The sequence below is a fragment of the Monopterus albus genome, unplaced genomic scaffold, assembly GCF_001952655.1.
Source record: "Monopterus albus unplaced genomic scaffold, M_albus_1.0 scaffold10.1, whole genome shotgun sequence".
In the NCBI taxonomy this organism is placed as follows: Eukaryota; Metazoa; Chordata; class Actinopteri; order Synbranchiformes; family Synbranchidae; genus Monopterus; species Monopterus albus.
The window spans coordinates 2,511,107-2,534,392 of NW_018127890.1; the positions used below are offsets into that span (position 1 = coordinate 2,511,107).

General features: G+C 41.9%; 1 protein-coding gene and 1 long non-coding RNA gene across 2 annotated transcripts in view; one reads left to right on the forward strand and one right to left on the reverse strand.

Moving 5' to 3' along the window:
* Nucleotides 1-13,393, forward strand: part of LOC109954492 (transmembrane protein 266-like) — a 49,198-nt gene extending 35,805 nt beyond the window's left edge. Inside the window, exons 7-10 of the mRNA XM_020589849.1 lie at nucleotides 7,492-7,607; nucleotides 8,614-8,809; nucleotides 11,197-11,259; nucleotides 11,561-13,393. Of these exons, the coding sequence (XP_020445505.1) occupies nucleotides 7,492-7,607; nucleotides 8,614-8,809; nucleotides 11,197-11,259; nucleotides 11,561-12,159 (974 nt within the window). The 3' untranslated portion in view covers nucleotides 12,160-13,393. The remainder of the gene's footprint in view (nucleotides 1-7,491; nucleotides 7,608-8,613; nucleotides 8,810-11,196; nucleotides 11,260-11,560) is intronic.
* On the reverse strand, nucleotides 1,913-4,840 carry LOC109954519 (uncharacterized). The gene is made up of 3 exons (XR_002274138.1): nucleotides 4,509-4,840; nucleotides 3,424-3,583; nucleotides 1,913-3,299 (listed from the first exon to the last, which is right to left on the reverse strand). It is a non-coding gene; the product is annotated as an uncharacterized LOC109954519 (long non-coding RNA).
* Nucleotides 13,394-23,286: the final 9,893 nt, after the last annotated feature.

Consider the following 23,286-nt stretch of genomic DNA (forward strand, 5'->3'; position numbering starts at 1 on the left):
AGTTCTATTTTGGTCTCATCTGACCACATGACCTTCTCCCATGCCTCCTCTGGATCATCCAGATGGTCTTTGGCAAACTTCAGATGGGCCTGGACATGTGCTGGCTTGAGCAGAGGGACTTTGCGTGCGCTGCAGGATTTTAAGCCATGATGTAGTGTGTTACTAATGGTAACCACTGAGATTGTGGTCCCAGCTCTCTTCAGGTCATTAACCAGGTCCTCCCATGTAGTTCTAGGCTGATCCCTCACCTTTCTCAGGATCACTGATACTCCATGAGGCGAGATCTTGCATGGAACGCCAGTCCGAGGGAGATTGTCATCTTGAATTTCTTCCATTTTCTAATAATTGCACCAACAGTTGTTGCCTTCTCACCAAGCTGTTTGCCTATTGTCCTGTAGCCCATCCCAGCCTTGTGTAGGTCTACAATTTTGTCTCTAGTGTCCTTAGACAGCTCTTTGGTCTTGCCCATAGTGGAGAAGTTGGAGTCTGATAGATTGAGTGTGTGGACAGGTGTCTTTTATACAGGTAACAAGTTCAAACAGGTGCAATTTGTGGAGGATAGGAGGGCTTCTTAAAGACAAACTAGTCTGTGATTGCCAGAATTCTTGCTGGTTGGTAGGTGATCAAATGCTTGTTTCATGCAATAAAAGGGAAATAAATTATTTAAAAATCTAACAATGTGATTTACTGGAATTTTTTTGTAGATTCTGTCTCACAGTTGAGGTGTACCTACGATGAAAATTACAGATATGTCCATACTGTGTAAGTGTATCACATACTTATTTGCCCCACTGTAAATGGTTACAACAATGAGGTACAACAGGTACATGGACACAGGCTTTGGGTTTAGTAATGTGTAGTTTATAACAGAACAAACAAACGACTATTAAGACAAATTAAATACACTGTGTACAGGCCATCTTCTTATAAGCATGTGATGCACAATATCACAACTAAATCTTGGTAACTAGCATAAGTTTAGCATGTTACACTGTTATTTCTTGACAAGAGTTAATTCCAAACTAACATACCTATGTTCTCTGTAATCCGTCTACAGCTGCCCCCTAACTTACTGTGTGAATTAGCTTTTAAGAAAAGGCTTAGTGATTTGGTGGACTCAAGTGGGTCATCATCTGGTATGGCAGGGAGTTTGATGAGCCTGGCACCTGATTAAGTACAAGTCTTACAGACCACAGTGCTCAAGGGAGCCTCTGATCTACAACCATCACCACTGCACCCACTTCAAGGTTACCACTCTCTCAGTGCTACGTCTGCCTGGCTTGCAATGACGGTAGGTAGTCGTAGGAAATAAGATCAGAATTGATCTTCTAGGACCTGGGTTTGAAGCCAGTGTTGCTGGCTAAGGGTGCTCAGACTCTAGACTAGGGGAGTCAGTCTGGCTGCTTCATGAGCAGGTAATCGGGTGTTACTGGGTCTATGCGTGCAAAGTCAGTGGATATATAGCCCAAGGGCTTGGAGTTAAAGCACACTCTCTGTGCTCACCAGCCACTTTATTAGGTGCACTGATACAATTGTATGCAATTCAGTGCAACACTTCCTCAACATCTGTGTTAATGAAGCTTAAAATGTTTGTTTTTAGTGAAATTGTCATACATATGTATATATTCATCGATATGTTTATTACTGAAGTCATAGTTAAAAGTGGTGTTGTACTGGACTACCTTACATTCAGAGGTGTCTATGTTTTTGTCCTCCCCAGCTACATACATGAGAGGGTCAGAGTATTAGAACACCACTGACTATAATGTAGTCCAGTACAACACCACCTTTAACTATGAGCTCAATAATAAACATATCATTTAATTTATACATATCACAATTTCACCTAAGTTGGAAAAATTTTTAGCTTCATAAAACAGATGTTATGGTGGAAGTCTTGGATTGAAGTGCATACAATTGTACTGGTGTACCTAATAAAGTGGCTGGTGAGTGTACTTCCACTATGACCATCCTTAGGACTTCTTCGGTCACTGTCTGAGTCCCTTTGTTAACAAAGAGCTACCTTGACCGTCTTGATCTCCCACTCCCAAGGCTCCTCCACAGTGTGAGGCATTGGGGGGACTGAATCCGAAATGGATGCAATGCTTGGCTAACTGCTGCTTTAAGGTCTCACACATAAGGTCTTTGGGCGGTGAGTTTGCCGAGGGCCATGAATAACATAAGATGTCTAGATGCACACATCCTGCGGTGAGGCACTTGAAAATGATGACCCTTCTTTTGTCTGTACCTCAGCTTCGCTTAACCAGGAATGGGCCAAAACAATTGGCCTCTGTGGAATAGAAGGTTGGCTTCATAAGGCAGATGCTCACTTGTGGGAGACTGGCCATCTTGGGAATGGTTGGAGTGACAGCTTTCTACCCTCATAGGACCCGGTACTAGCATCTTATCTCAGCAAACACCCTCAGCAATCTCCCTCCCACAGGGATTAGGCCTGTCATGGTGTAAATCGAGGGTGACTAGGCGACTGGTGGGTTGTACTGGCTTCCCATTCTGGAGTAGTGTGAAATTTTTTTTGCAAAGCAATCCAGCTAATAAGCCTGCAAGAGAAAGGAAGGACTTGATGGTATCTGCTTCAGTTATTGATAGATACCAATGTCATGCCTGTGGTGATGTTATCCACTGGGTTGGAGGCAAAGCTGACATATCTCCAGGACTTGACACTGTGTGCTCTGGTATAATCTCCTATCCTTGTTCCAGTGAAGACTTTATACCTGCAGCATTCAGACTGGATCTACTCAAGTATGGGAGGTGAGTTGGTCTGTATCTGGGATTTTGAGCATCATCTCTTTCTGGATCAGGGCAATGAGTTGTGCACTGGTCACTACTGTGATGAGCTCTAGAAGTGGTACAGACAGCAGCCTCTTGGGGGTAACCCTGGATCTAGAAAGGATGAAGGCAAGGTGGACATGGCCAGAGGACTCTTCCACCTGTGGGGAGGCATCTAAGCCTTGATGTGCTTTGTCTTCCACTGGGTGTGTGGTGCAGGTTGGGGGGCTCCAGAAAACTAGCTGGCTAATGAGCTGTGGACTCTTGATGTGACATCCACCTAGATGACTCAGCAAACGAACTAGGGAACAGAAGACTGGAGCTCCTGGCTGAAGTACAAGGGGTGTAGGATGGCAGCACATTTTCCAGGATTTCTGTCTGGGATCTGGTTCTCTCACTCTGTTGTTTAAAGGATTTGTTGGAGCATGCTCTCCTGAGGTCTAGTCACCACGGGCTGAGGCCCACCCATCTGGCTGGGGAGTCCTCTCCATTTCCATGCAACTGTCACCTTCCTGGCAATTTGTAAACAGGTATGACAATCTATGAAACAATTTATTTACCCAGTCTAAATGTCTGCTCACTTTCTGTGGCCTACACACATTGTGGTTAAGGCTTTCTTGGAGGGGCTCTGCTTACCATGTTCGACTGAGGAGACTGTTTCTGCGTGGCCCGGGGTGTGTACGGGAATTTCCATCTGGCTGTAGAGTTCCCCTGTGCCACTTGTAGCTAGTTGCTGTGGTGACGAAGAAGCTTGTTGATCCGGGGTTTCTCCCATGGAGCCTTTTCTACAGCTCGCCTGTGGAAAAAAATATAAATTTTTGTTTTGAAATGTGCATTTGTAAAACTAAACTTGAATATATTAGATGTGAATTAGTCAAGTATTGATTATTGTTCAGGGAAGTTGCTGCATGCCGTTTTAGAAGTAACTAAGTAATCCTGCTTAGTGTAACACCCCCACCTGGATCTAGTTTCCAGAAGGCAGGTGTCTGGCTAATGGACACTGTATACAAAACCAAAGCTGACATTCCCTGAACTTCCCCATGAATAAAACACCCCACTTTTGTTTCTTGGCTTATATGTATGACCTGTGAACAAGTACCATAATTTCCGGATTATAAGCCGCTGCTATTTTCACTTCATGCACACACATCATGGAAAACACATGATGAAATGCATATGATGCAGCTTTCAAGTTAAAGGCGCTTGATCTGGCTGTCGAAATATCTCATGTTACAACGTGGACACCTGCGGCTATGTACAAACTGTTTTTCGTTTTACATTTAGTGGGTGCGGCTTATATTCAGGTGCGCTCAATAGTCCGGAAATTACGGTAGGCACTTTTTGCAATAAACTCAATTGAGTGGCATTTGCTGCCATCATGTGACTTTTCTATATGTACATTGTAAAGAATTGGACAAATTTACAAAGTCAATTAAACTACTTTTTCCAAGTAGCTTTAGTTAACCAAACTAGAATTCTCCCTAGAGAATTGTAGTTCAGCTTCTTCCGCTGTGAACTGGCAGCTTTCAAAGCAGCTCAGAACAGTCATCACAAGCATATCAGAATACGACTACTTGTATTTCACATCTTAGCAACCCTCCCTTATCAGAATACACAGTTTCACCATGTGTGATATCATGTGGCTGATTTACAAATGTGATGACAAAGAGGTGTGAGAGACTGTCTACCAACTGTGATAACAGGTATCCAGAATTACTCACAGTATCCATTTTTAGGTACATCTTCCCCTCCTGCTCCAGAAAGTGTCATGTAAATAAAACATGCAGTCAGAATGCAAGAGGTGGAGTTAATGATTGATCAAGATGTCAGTTAAGTGTTTAAGGCCTCAGTTCTAACAACTTATATTTCTGCAAATTATTCTTTCCATATTTTACTGAGAATTGTTTCATAAATTAGTCAAAGAAATCAAAACCTATTAGCTGCTGTTTTCTGTGGAACAAAAAAGAAGGGAGATTGATGAGACAGATGACACGAAAACACAAGAGTGATCCAGGGTAGGTTATAGTATGCTGGCAGCACTGTAGCAGGAAGGAGGCCATGTCAGGCACACTACTACTACTACCACTGCCGGCGCCGCCGCCCCCGGCTAATGAGCTGTGGACTCTTGATGTGACATCCACCTAGATGACTCAGCAAACGAACTAGGGAACAGAAGACTGGAGCTCCTGGCTGAAGTGCAAGGGGTGTAGGATGGCAGCACATTTTCCAGGATTTCTGTCTGGGATCTGGTTCTCTCACTCTGTTGTTTAAAGGATTTGTTGGAGCATGCTCTCCTGAGGTCTAGTCACCACGGGCTGAGGCCCACCCATCTGGCTGGGGAGTCCTCTCCATTTCCATGCAACTGTCACCTTCCTGGCAATTTGTAAACAGGTATGACAATCTATGAAACAATTTATTTACCCAGTCTAAATGTCTGCTCACTTTCTGTGGCCTACACACATTGTGGTTAAGGCTTTCTTGGAGGGGCTCTGCTTACCATGTTCGACTGAGGAGACTGTTTCTGCGTGGCCCGGGGTGTGTACGGGAATTTCCATCTGGCTGTAGAGTTCCCCTGTGCCACTTGTAGCTAGTTGCTGTGGTGATGAAGAAGCTTGTTGATCCGGGGTTTCTCCCATGGAGCCTTTTCTACAGCTCGCCTGTGGAAAAAAATATAAATTTTTGTTTTGAAATGTGCATTTGTAAAACTAAACTTGAATATATTAGATGTGAATTAGTCAAGTATTGATTATTGTTCAGGGAAGTTGCTGCATGCCGTTTTAGAAGTAACTAAGTAATCCTGCTTAGTGTAACACCCCCACCTGGATCTAGTTTCCAGAAGGCAGGTGTCTGGCTAATGGACACTGTATACAAAACCAAAGCTGACATTCCCTGAACTTCCCCATGAATAAAACACCCCACTTTTGTTTCTTGGCTTATATGTATGACCTGTGAACAAGTACCATAATTTCCGGATTATAAGCCGCTGCTATTTTCACTTCATGCACACACATCATGGAAAACACATGATGAAATGCATATGATGCAGCTTTCAAGTTAAAGGCGCTTGATCTGGCTGTCGAAATATCTCATGTTACAACGTGGACACCTGCGGCTATGTACAAACTGTTTTTCGTTTTACATTTAGTGGGTGCGGCTTATATTCAGGTGCGCTCAATAGTCCGGAAATTACGGTAGGCACTTTTTGCAATAAACTCAATTGAGTGGCATTTGCTGCCATCATGTGACTTTTCTATATGTACATTGTAAAGAATTGGACAAATTTACAAAGTCAATTAAACTACTTTTTCCAAGTAGCTTTAGTTAACCAAACTAGAATTCTCCCTAGAGAATTGTAGTTCAGCTTCTTCCGCTGTGAACTGGCAGCTTTCAAAGCAGCTCAGAACAGTCATCACAAGCATATCAGAATACGACTACTTGTATTTCACATCTTAGCAACCCTCCCTTATCAGAATACACAGTTTCACCATGTGTGATATCATGTGGCTGATTTACAAATGTGATGACAAAGAGGTGTGAGAGACTGTCTACCAACTGTGATAACAGGTATCCAGAATTACTCACAGTATCCATTTTTAGGTACATCTTCCCCTCCTGCTCCAGAAAGTGTCATGTAAATAAAACATGCAGTCAGAATGCAAGAGGTGGAGTTAATGATTGATCAAGATGTCAGTTAAGTGTTTAAGGCCTCAGTTCTAACAACTTATATTTCTGCAAATTATTCTTTCCATATTTTACTGAGAATTGTTTCATAAATTAGTCAAAGAAATCAAAACCTATTAGCTGCTGTTTTCTGTGGAACAAAAAAGAAGGGAGATTGATGAGACAGATGACACGAAAACACAAGAGTGATCCAGGGTAGGTTATAGTATGCTGGCAGCACTGTAGTAGGAAGGAGGCCATGTCAGGCACACTACTACTACTACCACTGCCGCCGCCGCCGCCACCACCGCCACCACCGCCACTACTACTACTACTACCCACTGACGTCCTCCCATTGTGGGATCAATAAAAGTACTACCTACCTACGTGAAGGGTGAAGATTGTATCATCCAGCAATAAGAAGCTCAGGCACCCAATGTGACCACCATAACTAGAACAATATTCAGCATTACACAGGGTAGCATCACTTGAATGCAGCATGTTGCTGAGCCTTAATGTCCACGCTCTGCTGGGTTGTCATTTTTCCAACTAGAACTTTAGGCCTTGTTACGTTAAATTTGTTCACCTATGACAAGGACTGCTCTGAAAATGCTTCTGATTACATAACTTTTAAAGCACTGTTTCTATTATATACAAGTTTTCTTTCCAAAGTATTAAACTTGTACAGATTCCCACCTTTTTCAGAAAAATGAAAGCTAGATTTTTGAGCCCTGTGAGTCGTTTATCCAGATGTTTTATACCGATGTCAACCCAGCAGAGATTTTTTTTGGACAAGGTGCAATCAGATGTATAAATAAGGGGTGAAAATATGCCCAAACCTTGTGACTTTCTGCATGAACCAAAGATCTCTGTAGAACTTTTTCAGCATGTTGCTGAATTCATTCAGCACAGGTATACGGTTACAAGTTACCAGTAATTAATGAGGTCGACAGACATCTACGGCGCAAAGGACTAATGGTCCACAAACACTGACCTTTGGCCTTGATTTGATGAGCTCTTCTCTGTCTCTCTCTACCTTGATAGCATATGTGCTACAAGTCAAAGTTGAGATGGAACTGGAGATCCAGCAGTGTGAGAAGACCAAGGCTGTGCGAGAGGAGCAGCTGGAGCATCTCACTCAGATCTGCCAGGAACAGGCTGTGAGTAGCTGATGGGGGGGGGGGAACGATTCCTGTCAGTCTCTGTTGGCTTAAATGAGTGTATTTATCATTCAAGGCCTGGGACATACTTTGCACATGAGAAACATAATAGAATTTCCTTAACTTTTCCTCTTACACCAAACTGTAATGTTCTCTCTTCTCTGAATAACACATTCCACTATGCACAGTTAAGCCTATCTTCAGACACTGGGACAATTTCCATGACTGGATGGTCTGGCATCAAACACTACAGTGAGTCTTGAGTTATTATAAAAGACAGTTTAACAGTTATTCAGTAAATACATACATAGGTTCTCTCAGAGTACCCTACATTTACCTTTACATCCAGGCTACATTTTCTCAGAAACATCTACAAATTAGTTGGTAAGATGCAGGAAGAGACCTGGGATTATTTTTTCTCAAAAGGCAGTAAGTGGGCCTTCAATCACAACACACGTGTCTACCAAAAACCTTGACTTGGTTTTGCACGAGGTCTGAGAACAAGAGCCTTTGTGACCTACAGTACACATACAAGGGAAGTGGACCGGGCTGCTGTTATGTTCTACTAGCCAGCTTATCCCACTTACTACGTGAACTACATGATGAGAAAAACCATTCCACCTTCTACTCAATACTCAAAAAACAGAAACTGAGTATGATACAACTTTAGTCAACATATACCAATTACTGTGAGCCTGTATTGTGTATGACTAGTGAAGCGTTTCAGTGTGATATGTTAGCACAAGTTTCTCAGTCATTGCATTATAGTCATAACAGTCCATTCTTTGATGAAAAATCCATGATATCTGTCATGGTCGATGGCTCACTACACAGGTCTGATTAAAGCCACACAAGCTCATGTTACACCTAGGAATCTGTCAGCTTGTCTCCCACCAGAGGAGGGCAGCAACACCTCACAAACAGGTTCCATCTTTGTTGTTCATTCACAACCTTCTGTTTTTCCTTTCTTTCTCCACATGCACACATACAACTCGACCATCTCTAGTTTGAGATTAGGCAGCTGAGGGCCCATCTGGCCCAGCAGGACCTGGACCTTGCAGCAGAGCGTGAAGCAGCCATGCAGATCCACCACATATGGGAAAAACAGGGCAGGAGTTTCCAGGTTGTAGAAGGCTCAACTCCTGGGGAGTCTGATGATGAGGGTGGCCAGAGAAACCCCAGGGAGCCCCATGCCACTGCAGGTATAGTATGGTGTGTTTATGGGTTGAAGGATACAGGTTTGTGAAAGAACAGTTCACAAACTAAAAATGGGTGCAGCCAAGACAAAAGCCTGCAGCATTAAAAATCTAGTTAATCTGAAAACATACAGTGCCATGTCAGGTGGGCTGTTTGCTTGAGAAAGCAACGTGACAAGCAAGGAGAGTGATGTGGCATAACATAATTATATGGAACAAAAAAAATCTGCAACAATGCAACATCAGGTGAATGTGGTGCCAGAGCAGTGTACAGTTGATGTGGAGCAGAAGCCCTGGAGCATCTCTGGGGCCAGGCTCCTAGCTCCTCTGTGCTTACAACACCTATCTGAACGCAGGTGCTCTGGGATCAACGAGGGCAAAAAAGCTTTTAGGATGTGGTGAATCCTGGAGAAAACATGTTCTCTGACACTACGTCAACATGCATGGGCATCCATCATGCCCCAACTATCTCTCTTAACTCCCCCATCGTGGTGAGGCCAGCCGAACCAGCCCAGGCCACTTGGGCTATGTCAGGTACAGAGTGATCTGTGCTTTTGGCCTTGTTAGGAAAAGTGGGCTCCTGTCAACATCTTTCCCCTTCACCTGCAAACCACAACAGGGCAACAGGATGCTCCACAGCAGCCCCCAAATTACCCCAGGGGCATAGTGGGAAATCTGGGTCTCAGAAGCAAGTGGAGCTTTTTACAGGAACCTGGTCAGTGGGACGAGCACTGAGGCTCAAGTGAAGTCCGGTCAGCTCAAATCATCTGTGCTGGCCAACAGTGCACCCAGTGTTTCGATGCACCTGTAGGGCGCTGACAAATTATCAAGAATGCTTTTCAAAATGAAATCAAACCATGTACATTTAAAGAACACTCAGTGACAATTAGTGTTAATCAACCAGTTGGGTTTTCTCTCATATGCTTGTTGTAGTGACACTACTTAGTGCTGCAGCAGTATAGTAACAATAGATTTACTGCAACAACAAAAAAGCCATGTTTAGCTGGAAGGAACTTTTCAAATTACAGCATTTATGAAACTGTAAAAAATATCCATACATGTTCTAATATCTGTGACTGAGTCTACAGCTATGCTAAACGGGTCTGTGAGCCTTGACAACAGCGGTGCTCAGGCCTACATGCTAACGTCAGGAATGATAAGCATGTTAAGCAGATGTAATTAAAATCATGTTCACCGTCTTACTTTACCATACTAGCAAGCTAAAAGTTGCTAATTAGCACAAAACAAAGATTTGTAAGAACTGACTCAAATTCTGATCTGATGATGGCACTAGATGAAAAGTCAGGTGAACACCCAAGTCATTAGGATTCATCCTCTGAGGACCACAAATGTCTGTACAAGATTTGGGGCCAATCCACTTAACTGTTCAGATACTTCAGTTGTGTACAGACCAACAGCGCCATCCCTCTGCAGAACAGAATATATACAGCAGTTTTCCAACTATTAAATTGTGGAATCAAAGTCTTTCTTGTTTTTCTTTATCTAAAATACTAACTACCTAGTTCACTTAGTTTATTTGTATTAGCATTGGGTTGCTAGTCTTCCTGAGGTCTGTGTTAAAGTGATACCTCACTCAGCAAATTTATGGTTTAGATCTGAACTAAATGGAGCTCAGCATGTCGCCTCTCCTTTCCCACAGACATGACAGCACAGTGACTAGACTGTCGCTGACAGAAGAGGGGGAACTTTTTATGCATGCTGGACAGCCCATGCTTTTTCCTTAAGACTCATGTGTTATTAATTGTGGAGCGATTGTCTCGGCTTGTTTTAGTGAGTGCAATGCTTCCTCTCCAGGGGTGGCTCAGGGATTAATATTTTAGACTGAAAAATAAATGAAATTACCCATCAGAGTCTGCGGCATGTCCCAGGGGACAGGGGTTTGCACTCAGGGTACTCAGCCAGGGGATAGCGAGCTCAAGGCCAATCAAGCGAGCAGAGCAGATCACAGCCATTCACCACACACACACACACACACACACACACACACACACACACACACAGAGGCCTACTAGACTGGAGGGATCAGAGCCTGAACAAAGAGCTCCCACTCTCTCTCATCCCTGAAACCAACCCCACCTTGTCCCAGTTTGTTTGTGGTGCACTAGGGTGCAGCTAATGCACCGCAGAGCAGCGCGTGATGCCAGCCACTTGCCTGTAAAGCACCTGTGGCCTGGGCCACAAGTAATCTCAGTCAATATTATGTTGTAAACATAAGGCATATTTTCCAATTGTACTAGTTTGCACTGTTAACACAGAAGTGGCCCAAAGTACCTACAGACAAAAAGGTGTGAAATTCACTGCCACACAGTCACATTGACTAACACTAATAACATAATCTCAATTTTTGTCCATGCATTAACTTTTCCACTCAGATCCAGTTGTGCATGACGACATGAACAACTACATCAGTCAGTACTACAGTGAAGCAAGCAGTGGTAAGACTATGAACACAGACATTACTATACACCGCTTCACTGTACATGAAGATAAAAGTAACATCAATTTTGACTCTATTTATGATGGCCTTTGTATATTGCTAACACAGTCAAAATATACTCTTACATCCAGCCAAATCTGCTGAGCAAATCTCTTAGACATGACCAAAACAGCAGCAGAACTCACTGACAGGTTACTAAGGTTTGCCGATGACTGCATGTGTTCAACATAAGATAGAGGGCTTTTGTGTTTTATATATGTTGTCTTACTTTTTCCTAAACGTATACAATGTCTTTCAAGATGCTGGGGCCTCTGGCTTAGGGACCCGGGTCATCACCACAGCAGCCATTGATGTTCACCTCCCCACCAATACAAATCTCGTCCAGTCCAACCCACTGCTCGCTATGGAGCGGGTGGGCAGCGCTCTAAGTGACGCCTCTACCAGTATATCACGGTGCAGCGGCAGCCTGACAGCACGGCCCCACAGCCTGGGCACCCACACCTCAGCTTCATCTATGACAGAGCGTAGCAACAGCACAGTTCAGGACCTCAGTCTGAGCTATGGCTCTCATGGCTGCAGCCCTCCTTCCTTCTCAGGCCAGGAGCCCTGCAGGGACCCCAGCATGGTGGTGCAGGAGCTACTCTCCTCCCTCTCTGAGGACTCCTGTCTCGCTCAGAAGGGCCTGGCAGTGGACCCTGTCAACCTTAAGCTTCCCAGCCCTACAGGCTCAGAAAAGGACAGTCCTGAGCTGGACAACAGAATAAACATCTTCAATCGCAGGAACCAAGAGGAGAAGCGAGGACAGGGAAGGGGTTGTGTGCTGTTGCAGACCAAGCCACTAATTCACCTGCATGGCAGCACCGAGCCATCCCAGGAGGAGAAGTACCGGCTCCTGTGACCAACTGACACACCTCTAGGGCACATGCCTGATACATAAGCTACATTTACACAGGAACAGAGGTTGTTTTTCTCTCTCTCTCTCTCTATTGCCACTGTGTTTGGTATATATCCGAACTCTCGTGGCAGGTCAAATCTCCTGAGAGGGACTGCATAAGATTTAAAAATGGGATTTCTCTGTTGCTGTGTAAATCCAGTCTTTAGCCAATCCAGAGCTAGCCTGAGCCTCTGCTTCCAGCTAACACTGATGCTCCTTAATATGTTCACAAGTCAGTAGTAGAAATGATAATAAGAACTCTTAAGCCTTTTGCCATACTGTCCAACCTCCCCTCTTCCTGTGTGATGGACCTTTGAAATCAGACGTACCCTGATACAGCACAAGACAGACAATAACATCCCAGTACCGGGGAGCCTAATGTGTTCTTGGACACATTCTGCATCAGGAATTCTCACTTTGAATAGGTCCTAAATGCACTGAACTTTACATGAATTAAAACCAGCAAGGGGCCGTTCAAGCCTATATCGAACAAAAACTTTAATAGTATTGCAAACCAAGACACTGTTCTTTGCAGTTACAGTAAGTGGATTGTTTTTATTTGCATTTTTCTGGTTATTTTGTTTCTATTAACTTAAAACATGCTGTTCCTTGTTGAAACAGACAGGGTACACAGACCGGCTTAACTATTCAAACAGCCAATTTTTCTTTAACGTTTGGTTTTCTTTCCCCATTTGTATCATTTGAAACCACAGGCAGTCAACACTGACTGAATAGCAGTTTTTTTTTTGACTGGGGCTTATTTGTGTGGAGAAATAAAAAGGTAAGTGACTGGATTCTTCAAATGAACCTAGACTGGAGTGCTTGTAGCATGAACCTTTAAAAGATACGTGCCATAACTGGCAAGCAAATTCTTTGCACTTTAATGTTTACTGACACTTTTGTAAACTTGATATGGAGGATGTTATTGCCAAATGCAGGTATTGTCATTTGACTGAAAAAAGAAAAAATAAAAGTTAGTATTTCCTTACCTGCTCCTGGTTTACTGCCTTCTGTGAATGTCATTTTAAGCGACTTAAAGCCAAATGTTTGTTTTCTCAGGTTCATTCCTGTACACCATTATTTCATTAGCATCATCTCCTTTTTTTGCATACGAGTTTCAAAAATCTAAATTTTTAAAAAGTCATTAACATCAGAAGACCTGTCACAACAGCTGCTAATTGGTCAGGTCAGTACAGGCCCAGTGCCTCACTTTCCCACTGGACTATTCCAAGAAATAAGAAAACATGTTAAAGCCAATTCAAATATTTTGTTGCAATCTATAGCATTATTGAAAATTATGAATCACAGATGTCATATTTAGATGACAAAGTTCAAGTTATTCAGGAGAATTACCTGTCCCTAAACCAGACACTATTGTTTAATATTTAAATAAGTTCATTTCGAGGTAGACCGATGATCACATCTTTAAGACTTGTCATCTCTGAACAACCTAAAAACAGAATAAATGAAAATAACTTTTAAAAAGTAGTTCCACTGAATCAAGTTTCAATCGTCCCAAGTTCCTTGAAAACTATCACCAGGAAAACAGAGAGGTGCTGGGCAACCACCAGCTAACATACAGCCTTCCAGGTGGGTTAGCTGATTGCTCATTTGCATCAACAAGGCTGAAAGCTATTTGGAGTAATTTCTTAAACTCAAAAGCCAGCTGCATTGTGGGTGATTTGAAAGGAACCAACATGTACACTGAAAACCTGGATCTACTAGCGTTTACTAGATTCATTACAGTCTGTGAAAGCCTTAGTGCCTGTTGTGATGGAATGAATAAATAAACAATCATCTGCTTGGCTCTCGCATGCAGAGAAACCCTGCTGCACATGGTGCCAAACCCCGTCTGTCACAGTTGCTACGCCTCTAATCTGAATCTCTTCCATGGAGATCAGGGTTCAACTGCAGCTCTGTCTGAAGCAATGATGCCCAGCGTGACAAGGCATCAGGAGGAAGTGCGCTCTGCTAATAACCACTGGTGGAAAGTAACTAAATTTTGAGGTATTTTACTTGAGTATACTTCGACTACACATAAAAAAACAGCACATTTTAAGATGAGACCATTGATCCCCAGTGGGAAACTCACAAGCTGCTCATCAGTAAAGTGATTAGATTCAAAACATACGAACATCATGACAGCACTTAAGTTAACATTAGCTCCATCTTTACCAGATGCATCATTAAAGCAATGAACACAATGATGCAAATAATTATAATCCAATAACAAAATATATATCAATGTGAAATGTGCCATTCTGCATAATGAGTGCTTTTATTTTTCAGAGCTACCACTTCTGCAGTTTTACACAGTGAAACTGTGAATAAAGAACTTTTACTTGTAGCAGAGTATTTCTACGCTGTAGTATTGCTACACCCACTTCAGTAAAAGACCCGAGTACTGCTAATAACTGCGATTCCAAGTGCTCTTCCTTTACACCTGAGGGCGAAACATAAAACATGCCTGAATAGCCCAGTTTCTCAGTGCATATGATACCAGATCAGGCTGAGTCAGGGGTGGAGTTTGGACAGGCAGGAACAGTGAGGAGACCTGCTGAGAGGTTCAGTCCCTGCTACTGCTACTCACAAAGTGAATTATTCCTGACCATTAGATACTTAATAATTGAAATTCTTTAATAATGGCACAGAGGGAGTCACTTTAGCTGCATTAACATTACATGATCATTGTTTTGATTCTCATTAAGAGAGAGAGAGCCGATGGCCTCTGAGTTTAGATCGACATCTACTGACTGTAGCTGTAGGCAGTAATGACTTCCTTCCTTCCTTCCTTCCTTCCTCCTTTACTATAGAGTGACATAGTAGTGAATCCTAAAACCTGGAACCGCGTCAGCAGTTGTGCACTTCTGGTTTCCTTGCCCTTAAGTCAGTGTTTTTGTTTTTTTTTTATGGATTTTTGGTCTGGGGTTAACATGATACATTTTTACATTTTGTTCAACAACATAAAATATATCAGTAAATACCACTTGTGATGTATTTTTACTTTTACGTGCCTTAAAATGGCGGCTGCTAACAAGTGGCTAAATGAGACTAGAGGTTCTCGGGGACATTAAACGTCATCACTCTGAACACGGAGACTCCTCTCCTCACTAGTCTGCATTTACAGCCTCATTACTGCTGCGGTCTGACAGATTCGGAACATGTCTCACACAGGACACTCCTCCAAGAGAAAAATACAAATAAATTATACATCATTTTTTAAAAAGCTTCTCAGGTTCTCTTTTTGAAACATACTTCTTAAGTGCACAAAATCCAGAGGGTGGCTTGGTGGAAGAAACCCACTCGAGGCTGTTGTCATGGCAACAGAGGAAGGTTTTTACATTTACATAGGGTTTTGTTTTCTTTAGCGTCCCCTCATATGCTTGTTGTGCTTCTTTGGGTAAAAGAGGGTCAACATCAGAAAGAAAAGAAAAGAACGAAAAGAAAAAAAAAGGAGACCCAGTGAAGAAACCAAGCTCAACCACTTCAGTCCTTTTAATTGGCAAATATTTAATTTGCCAACTAGGAAAACAAACTATGAACAATAACTGATTTGACCAAAGTTCTGGCTTTTTCTACATTTTTTCCCCAAAAGAAAAACCATCAGCTCTGTTGCTGCTCCTGCACACGTACAAGCCATCAGATGAACACGTACACTAGTGAGTCACGTGATAAACATGAGGACACAGCGGACTTTGTCCTCAGGGAGATGGGACACTACACCAGTTTGTGCTTCAAAGAACTGAAATATAATAATCCACAGAACTTGCAAATTAATTCAGAAATCCAACATGTTGTTATGCATGACTTGACACATGACGGGTAAATTAGCAAACAGAGTGAAAAGCACAGCTCTCCGGGGAGACGTCTGCCACACATTCAACATTCCTACTGAAGCCACTTGCTTATTCATATTCAGCCTCTTGCTTCTGGAACAAACACAAACATCCTGATCAATATTTACAGTAACTTAGTTTTAAGATGTAACCGAGTCTGTGAGAAAGAATGACTTACACTAATCTTTATTCCTGCTTTTCTCAGACTGATCTGGTGGTTTATTATTTCAGGCACAAACTTTTTGAATTAAATCATTTGAGGTTGTTCCTATGAAATGCAACACACTGTATGAATATGTAGAAAGAAACCTACAACTATAAAAATACAGTTTACTGTCTGTTCTGTTTTAGCTCACTCATCTTGCTAGTTTACTTTCGAGCTAGATGCTGAATGAAATGTAGAGGTCCTGCATTTAAGTAAAACAAAAAAACAAAAAAACAAATTAGAAACAATAAGTAAAGTGACTATTTTAGTCCCTAATAACAATAAAATGTGAGAGAGTGTAATGTAAAAGCATCATCCTACAGTAGTTGAAATGTTTCACAAGTGATTTTGTCAAACTGAGTCGAGGGGTTTTATAATCTGCCCTAAAATCCTAGTAGCCATAACCTGGTTTGCATTTATCCAGCAGTCTCACACACTGACATCAGCTGTCCTGAATCTGGCAGCCTTCAACTTAGTCTGACTCGCAGCCTTGGCTAAATCACTATCGCTGTCCCAACCGAAGCTATGGGTGTCTGCAAGCGCGTGCTGGGGGCCTGCAACATTTCCATCTGGCTTCTGGGGAGTCACACATCAATTGCTCTCAGCTAAATGCACTCACATATGAATATTTCAGTACAATTTAATGTTTCAGCTACAGCCCCAAAGGAGCACAGCATCAATTTGTGAACACAGTTCTCCTGGAGTTAAAAGCCAGACCGGATAATACAGTATGAAAGGCGCTGTCAATCTAGAGCGCCTTTTTTTCACTTGAGAGAAAAAAATAGAACAGCACACCACTTAGCCTTCTCTACTCAGCTGCACACAAACGCTTTTCAAAGTTTCCACTGGAAAGTAGTCGATGGAGGCAGCAGCAGGCAGCTTTTGCTTAACCAGAGTCACCAGTCAATTTGGCAGGCCTGGTCAGTTTTCCCTGAGCTCTGGCTGTCTGCCGTTTCAGCTCCACATGTACGCACACGCAGCTGGTGGAGGGAGCGGGTCAGGGAGCCGTGCACCTGCTGTCCTGTTAGTAAAAGTGATGCTGAAACCTCTTCCTTCCCTCAGGTGTGAGAACACAAGTGCTCTAACAAAACAGGCAGACTGTGACACAACTGAGTTAATCAGCGCCTCACTACTCACGGCACCACAGAGCCAGTGGCCGAAGACTAAAGCGAATTATGTTAAATTACCCAGGTTACATCATCCATAGCCCTGAAGACAAAACACTGCGTGTGAAGCTGCAAGTCTGCTGATTAATTTATTACTTGTTTGGTCTATTAAATCATAGAATATAGTGGAAAAATCCTCATTACAGCTTCAGACCTAGAAGTAACATAGGTCATAGGTCAGCCTGCTCGTTTTCATCAACCAGTGAAAAAACTGGTCTATGTATTTGTTACTTTTATTAAATTACAGTTACTAATCTTCTGATTAGCAACTGTAATTTAATTGCATATTTTTCCTCAGTAACTATAATTGATTACATTTATTTTGTAGCTAGTTTAATTACAATAACTAGTTATTCCACAACACGGCACAAACCGAAATGTGTTCAGAGTAAAACATGATTAATCAACAACTAGATTATGAATCCTTTTAATTTTTTTCAGTTCTTTCTCTGTTTGATTTCACAGTAATAATAAATTCTTTGCCGACCCTGGCTTCAGTGTGTGTGTGCGCAGGCGTCACACACAGAGTGACAGCATTGTTTTGACTGGTCCACATACAGAAGCCTCTTTTTTCATTTAAGTGACATGGCCTCTTGTTAAAGCCACTAATAAGCAACACGGCTGAGAGCGGCCGATAATAGAATACAAGATGTGCAGATGTAAAGTAAAACAGGCGCCTGACAGTTACACTAATAAAGTAATAATGGCACAGGTTCTTCAGCGCAACAATGCAGAACTGCCCTGAGGCACCAATCAAAAATGAATACTAATTATCATGTGAATACTGCATTAACTCTGAAGAATGATGAATTATAGATCTGCAACACAGTTCCCCTCTCAGAACAGCCTCGGTTGCACGAGGATGTGATTTGTTTTTTTCTCAGTGAGGCATTTTTAAAGACCTGAATTAAAACAGATATATAACTGCTGACATCACTATTCTGATAGGCTAGTATAAAAACAATTAATGAAGCGATATATACATCCTTAAAAGTAATAATACTTTGATAATTTTGTCTTTAGGATTCTTACAAAATGATCTGGAGAGATATCCCATTTTTAAATTTACCATAAATTGAGTGCTGGCCAAAAACATGTTTTAGCTGTAATATGATGTACACACTAAGAGTAACAAAAAGAAGTTGTCTTCAAGAAATAAAAAGTTCCAATAATTCCTACCAATTCTTAGAAAACCTGTCAATTCTAGAAAATGAAGTAAAGGAGTACATTAACTCCTGACAGTGGGAACAGGTGAAACAAGACTCACATCTGTTGCAGTTTGGTTCAAATGCTAACTCACATTCACTTTTTTAAACTCTTCAGTCAGTGCGGACTAAACTGCAGGCCAAAACTGTTATTTACATTCAAAAACAAAAGATTACTGAGTGATTTAATACATTTTGCCAAGTCTATGAAAAACAAAAAGAAACTAGAAAAGACCAATCAGCTGATTCCCATTTTCACAGACCATCTACCCAGATGTTAATGCTCATATATATAATAAGGCAAGACTTTGGAAATGAACAGGGACCCAGTCAGATACAGTGGCCGGGAGAAGGAGAGGTGCACACATGTGTGATGAAGACTGTGAAGAGGACGAAGACCCTGAGCTGCAGTCTCAGATGACAGAAGACCTACTAAAACTGATCAGGCCACAAATTGTTACATGAGAGTGCTGGTCTGAGTGCAGCCAAATCCTCTTCGTTCTATAGGAGGAAACTTGCAGCACACCAGCTGTGTGTTCTGCATCTGGCTGAAGTGCATATTCCGGTCCTACTGTAAAACGAGCATTTGGATGTAACTGGTTTTGTATTTGTGCTTTAGGATCTAGTGCTCACTCCCCGCTGGGAGAAGAGGGAGGACCATCACTGCTGAACAGGAAACTGCAGTCGGTGAAAGGGTTGTAAACAACAAGACTGTGACACTGGGGACAGAGAGTTGGCAGTAATGAAGCATTTGTGCACCAGATGACACAGTACTTTACTGGTTTACACCACTACTCCTCCACCTCACAGAACAATTCTATGTCCACAATAGACATCTAATCATTTGGATGGTGGACAAACTTTCCAACGCCATGAGAAAAATACTGGATGTCTGGCCATACCTGCAGGCGACCGCCAAGCCCAATCGTCCTGCAAAAAAACCGCTTCCTAGTTGTAATGCAAGTGAGAACACTGGGCGTCAACTTGTGGCCAAAAGACAGTATTTCTGTATCTGCAGCTATTCTAGAAATATATATTAAGATTTATGGTGTTGAGTAAGCAACTATTTAAAAAAATAAAATAAAATCTGTAATTACTGCAGGCTAGTTAGAAACCAGGATCTTCACAGAAAACGTGCTCAGTGTGTTGGGAATGAAATAAAGACACGGCAACAGACAAAGAAACTGGCACAGCTTCAGATGAATCCAGCTCGGGGAGTTCGCGGGGATGGCCACAGTAAATTACTTACAGGTCTGACAACAGAGGCAAACTGCCAGAGAACCCTGAAACAGTCAAGAGAAAACGAGCTGCTGTGAAAAGTTCAGTTATGTAGCCCAGGAAAACCGCCCTGAATTCCAACATTTAGCTGTTGCCAAAGTTTAAGTGGAGGATTTCAGCCATACACACACACACACACACACACACACACACATATACACATATATATATAAAATGAGGTTAACAGGCCAGTTAGAATGGTGTTTAGAAACTCTTTTATGGGGGCTTTTATGCTAGCACAACAGGTAGGGCGGCCAGGCGATGTCTAGCAGTCATCAACAGTCACAAGCAGCGATGTCGCAGGTGACGTTTCTTTGCAAAGTGAATGTATATGAAACTACCATAAACTATAACCTTTGGAGTGCACTACAAGCCAAACGGTGCGCTCAGAATCATTCAGTTTATGGCCCATATTGTAATCTTGCTGCATGCTGTGGGAAATACCAGACAACAAGCATAAATAAGCCACAGCATCACAAACCACAAGAACGAGTGCACCATATCTGATACATGTGTTTACATCATTAAATCAGGTTCTGTCTGTACTGCATGCTATCATAATTCATTTTTATAATACTGAGTTCCAATGTAACCTTAACGGAAAGTAGCAAATACAGCTCCAAATTCGATACCAAGAACCTCTGAGCAAATATGTATATAGTGTTTTTCTCAGTCACTTTGGTGCATTTCTCAAATCAACCTTGATATTTGCAAAACACCAAGAGAATTTCTCCAAACTGTTCAAACAAACGGCACCACACAATGGGTTGATTGCCTGCAAAGGTGCTTCACTTGCTCAAAATCCTTAGTTTATCTTTCAAAAGTAAATATTTATGTCAATGAACGTGGCAGTGCATCAGAATGACAAGTCCCTGTGTCGTCGTTTACAGTCAGAAAGCTTCGTCATGTTGTCAATATAACTGCGTACTCTAAGGATTCTCTGATGTCGACTGTGGCTCAGGTTTTGATGACAGTGACTGAAAATACACAAGGCTGCACTTGTTCCGTATGGCATGTATCAATTTCAGCAGTACCAGGTTTCACATTACTGTATGTGGGAGATTTATTGAAAAACACTGGACAGATTCACATTTACCGTTTTTACCGTCACTGATACAGAAAGTGTTTTACAGCACAAAGGAAAAGTCACAACATGGGGAATGTGTGAAGCATTAGATCAGCCAAAGATCAACCAGAACTTCACAGTAAAGCATCTCAGAGGTGCATCTCATGAACCTTCAGCTGGCAGAGCACAGCAGTGTTACAGCTTCTGACAGTGGAAAAACAACTACAATATATGTTGATCAGCATGGCAAACAACCAATCATGTAGGAAACAGCAGACAACTGAACAACTTAAAAGCTGCTCAGAACAAGAAACAGCTTCTATGATGTGCACAAGTGACTGGACAATGTGGAGGTGAGCAAGTAGTTTGGAGAATTTCATTTGTGATCCGAGAAGTGACTAAAGCGACTGAGAAATCTGTAAAGTGGCATTATTTCTTCCACATGGTCGCTGTGTGTGCCAGTTAGTGCATTTATCACAACAAGAGCCTCGTCCTGGGATCTGACCACAGCACTGCCTGAATCAGTGGCCACATCCAGCTTAGCAGACACTCTGGGGAGGAGATTCTTTAAAGGCAGCCGCAACATTTTAGGCTTACAAAGCTCTCACAGATCTTCAGTGACAGTGACTGTTAAAGGTAAATAATGGTTGTAATGCGCTCTCTGAGGGAACAGAGGTAATGCTCAGTCTGGGTTTAAAAGATCTGCAACACATTTCTGTTCTGTATAAGCCGCTTTACAATAAGAAATAAAAGCGTCTTGAAGATGATACTACTCTGTGAAACCATCATAGCTATAGTACGGTTAAAGTGACTGATGCTGGTGAATCATTCCTATTAAATCAACCATAATGCACCTGACAATAATGTAAAACTAGGAATAAAGTTCAATACGAGCTGTATTTAAATACCTCAGTTTAGTTGAATACATCCCATTTCAATTAAACTACCATTCGACCTGCGAGCAGACAGTTCTACTGATAAATCACAGGTTACAGAATAAGGTCACGTATTAAAAAACATTAGGACACTGGGACAGCATCTTTGAAAGTTGCAAAATACTGGATTTTTTTGTGCAGGTCAAAGCACTTCACTGTGTAGATGTGTCCCAATCACACAATGTTTTTCTACTGACACTTGGTCTGGATTCACTACATCTCACTTCTACACATTTCAGCAACCAACAAACAGACCTGTCCCACTAAAGAAATCACTTCTACTCAGTGACATGGGTTAGGGTTAGATCACTGAATGGGCCTAGGGGTCTGAGAGGTCGGACAACAAACAGACGCAGAACAACCACAAAACAGACTCAAAGTGACCACAAAGAGATTCAAGGGGACTACAAAGAACAAAACAATGACCATTAAGAGACACAAAGGGGCTGAAAAGACACAGCACTATCAATGCTATGAGATGCAAAACAATCACAGAAAGATGCAAGACTACCCGGTACCTTAAAAAGACACAGAACAACTATAAAGAAACACAAATCAACTGATGGTCCTATATAGGAGGGCTGGGAGGCCTTTTACCTGACTGTACCCAGGGACCCATTTTATCATAAAACATCAATGGATTGCACTGAACTTTACTCACCTTCCGAGGTAGGGGCTCCTGAACAGATGAAGTTAAAGTGAGTCAGAGCAGCCAGAATAAATTCCTGTGTGGAAAAAGATCAAATGTTTACCAAGGCAGACAACCAGACAACTGTGACAAATAATCATTGTATAACAAATTATGTGTCAGACAGCATCCATAGTAAACTGTACCTTTTATATAACTAAGGCAAATCTTCTAACAAAAAAAAAAAAAAAAAAAAAAAACACACCAAATACTGTAAATGACATGGTAGAAGGCCTTGATATGAATCATACTGTGCCGCTAGTTTCTTCTTGAACCATCTGACCTTCGTGGGAAAAAAAAGCATCACTTTGTGCAGAATGTTACTGATGTCATCAGAACCAAAACACCAGGTACAGCAGCCTGCAGCAACACAGGCGGGAGATGCAGCACATGCACCGAGTGCCTCTTTGTAAGTCACCGGGGGATCAGCTTGTAAAAAAACTACTGGAGGGATTCTGGAGTACTCGGGGTGTGGTGTATGATAATAAAATTAATGTATAGACTTTTTGATTTGATTTATTCTTTCAAGCATATAAAACAATTGATATAACAACACACATTTTTACACACAATCCAATATCAATTTGCTTATACCTAGTACATGCTTGAATGGAGTAGGAAGAAGTCAGACTTATCCAGTCCTACCCCATGACATCATCTTCCCATCATTGGTTTGCAAGCAATAAATGATTCACTTCTGCACACACACACA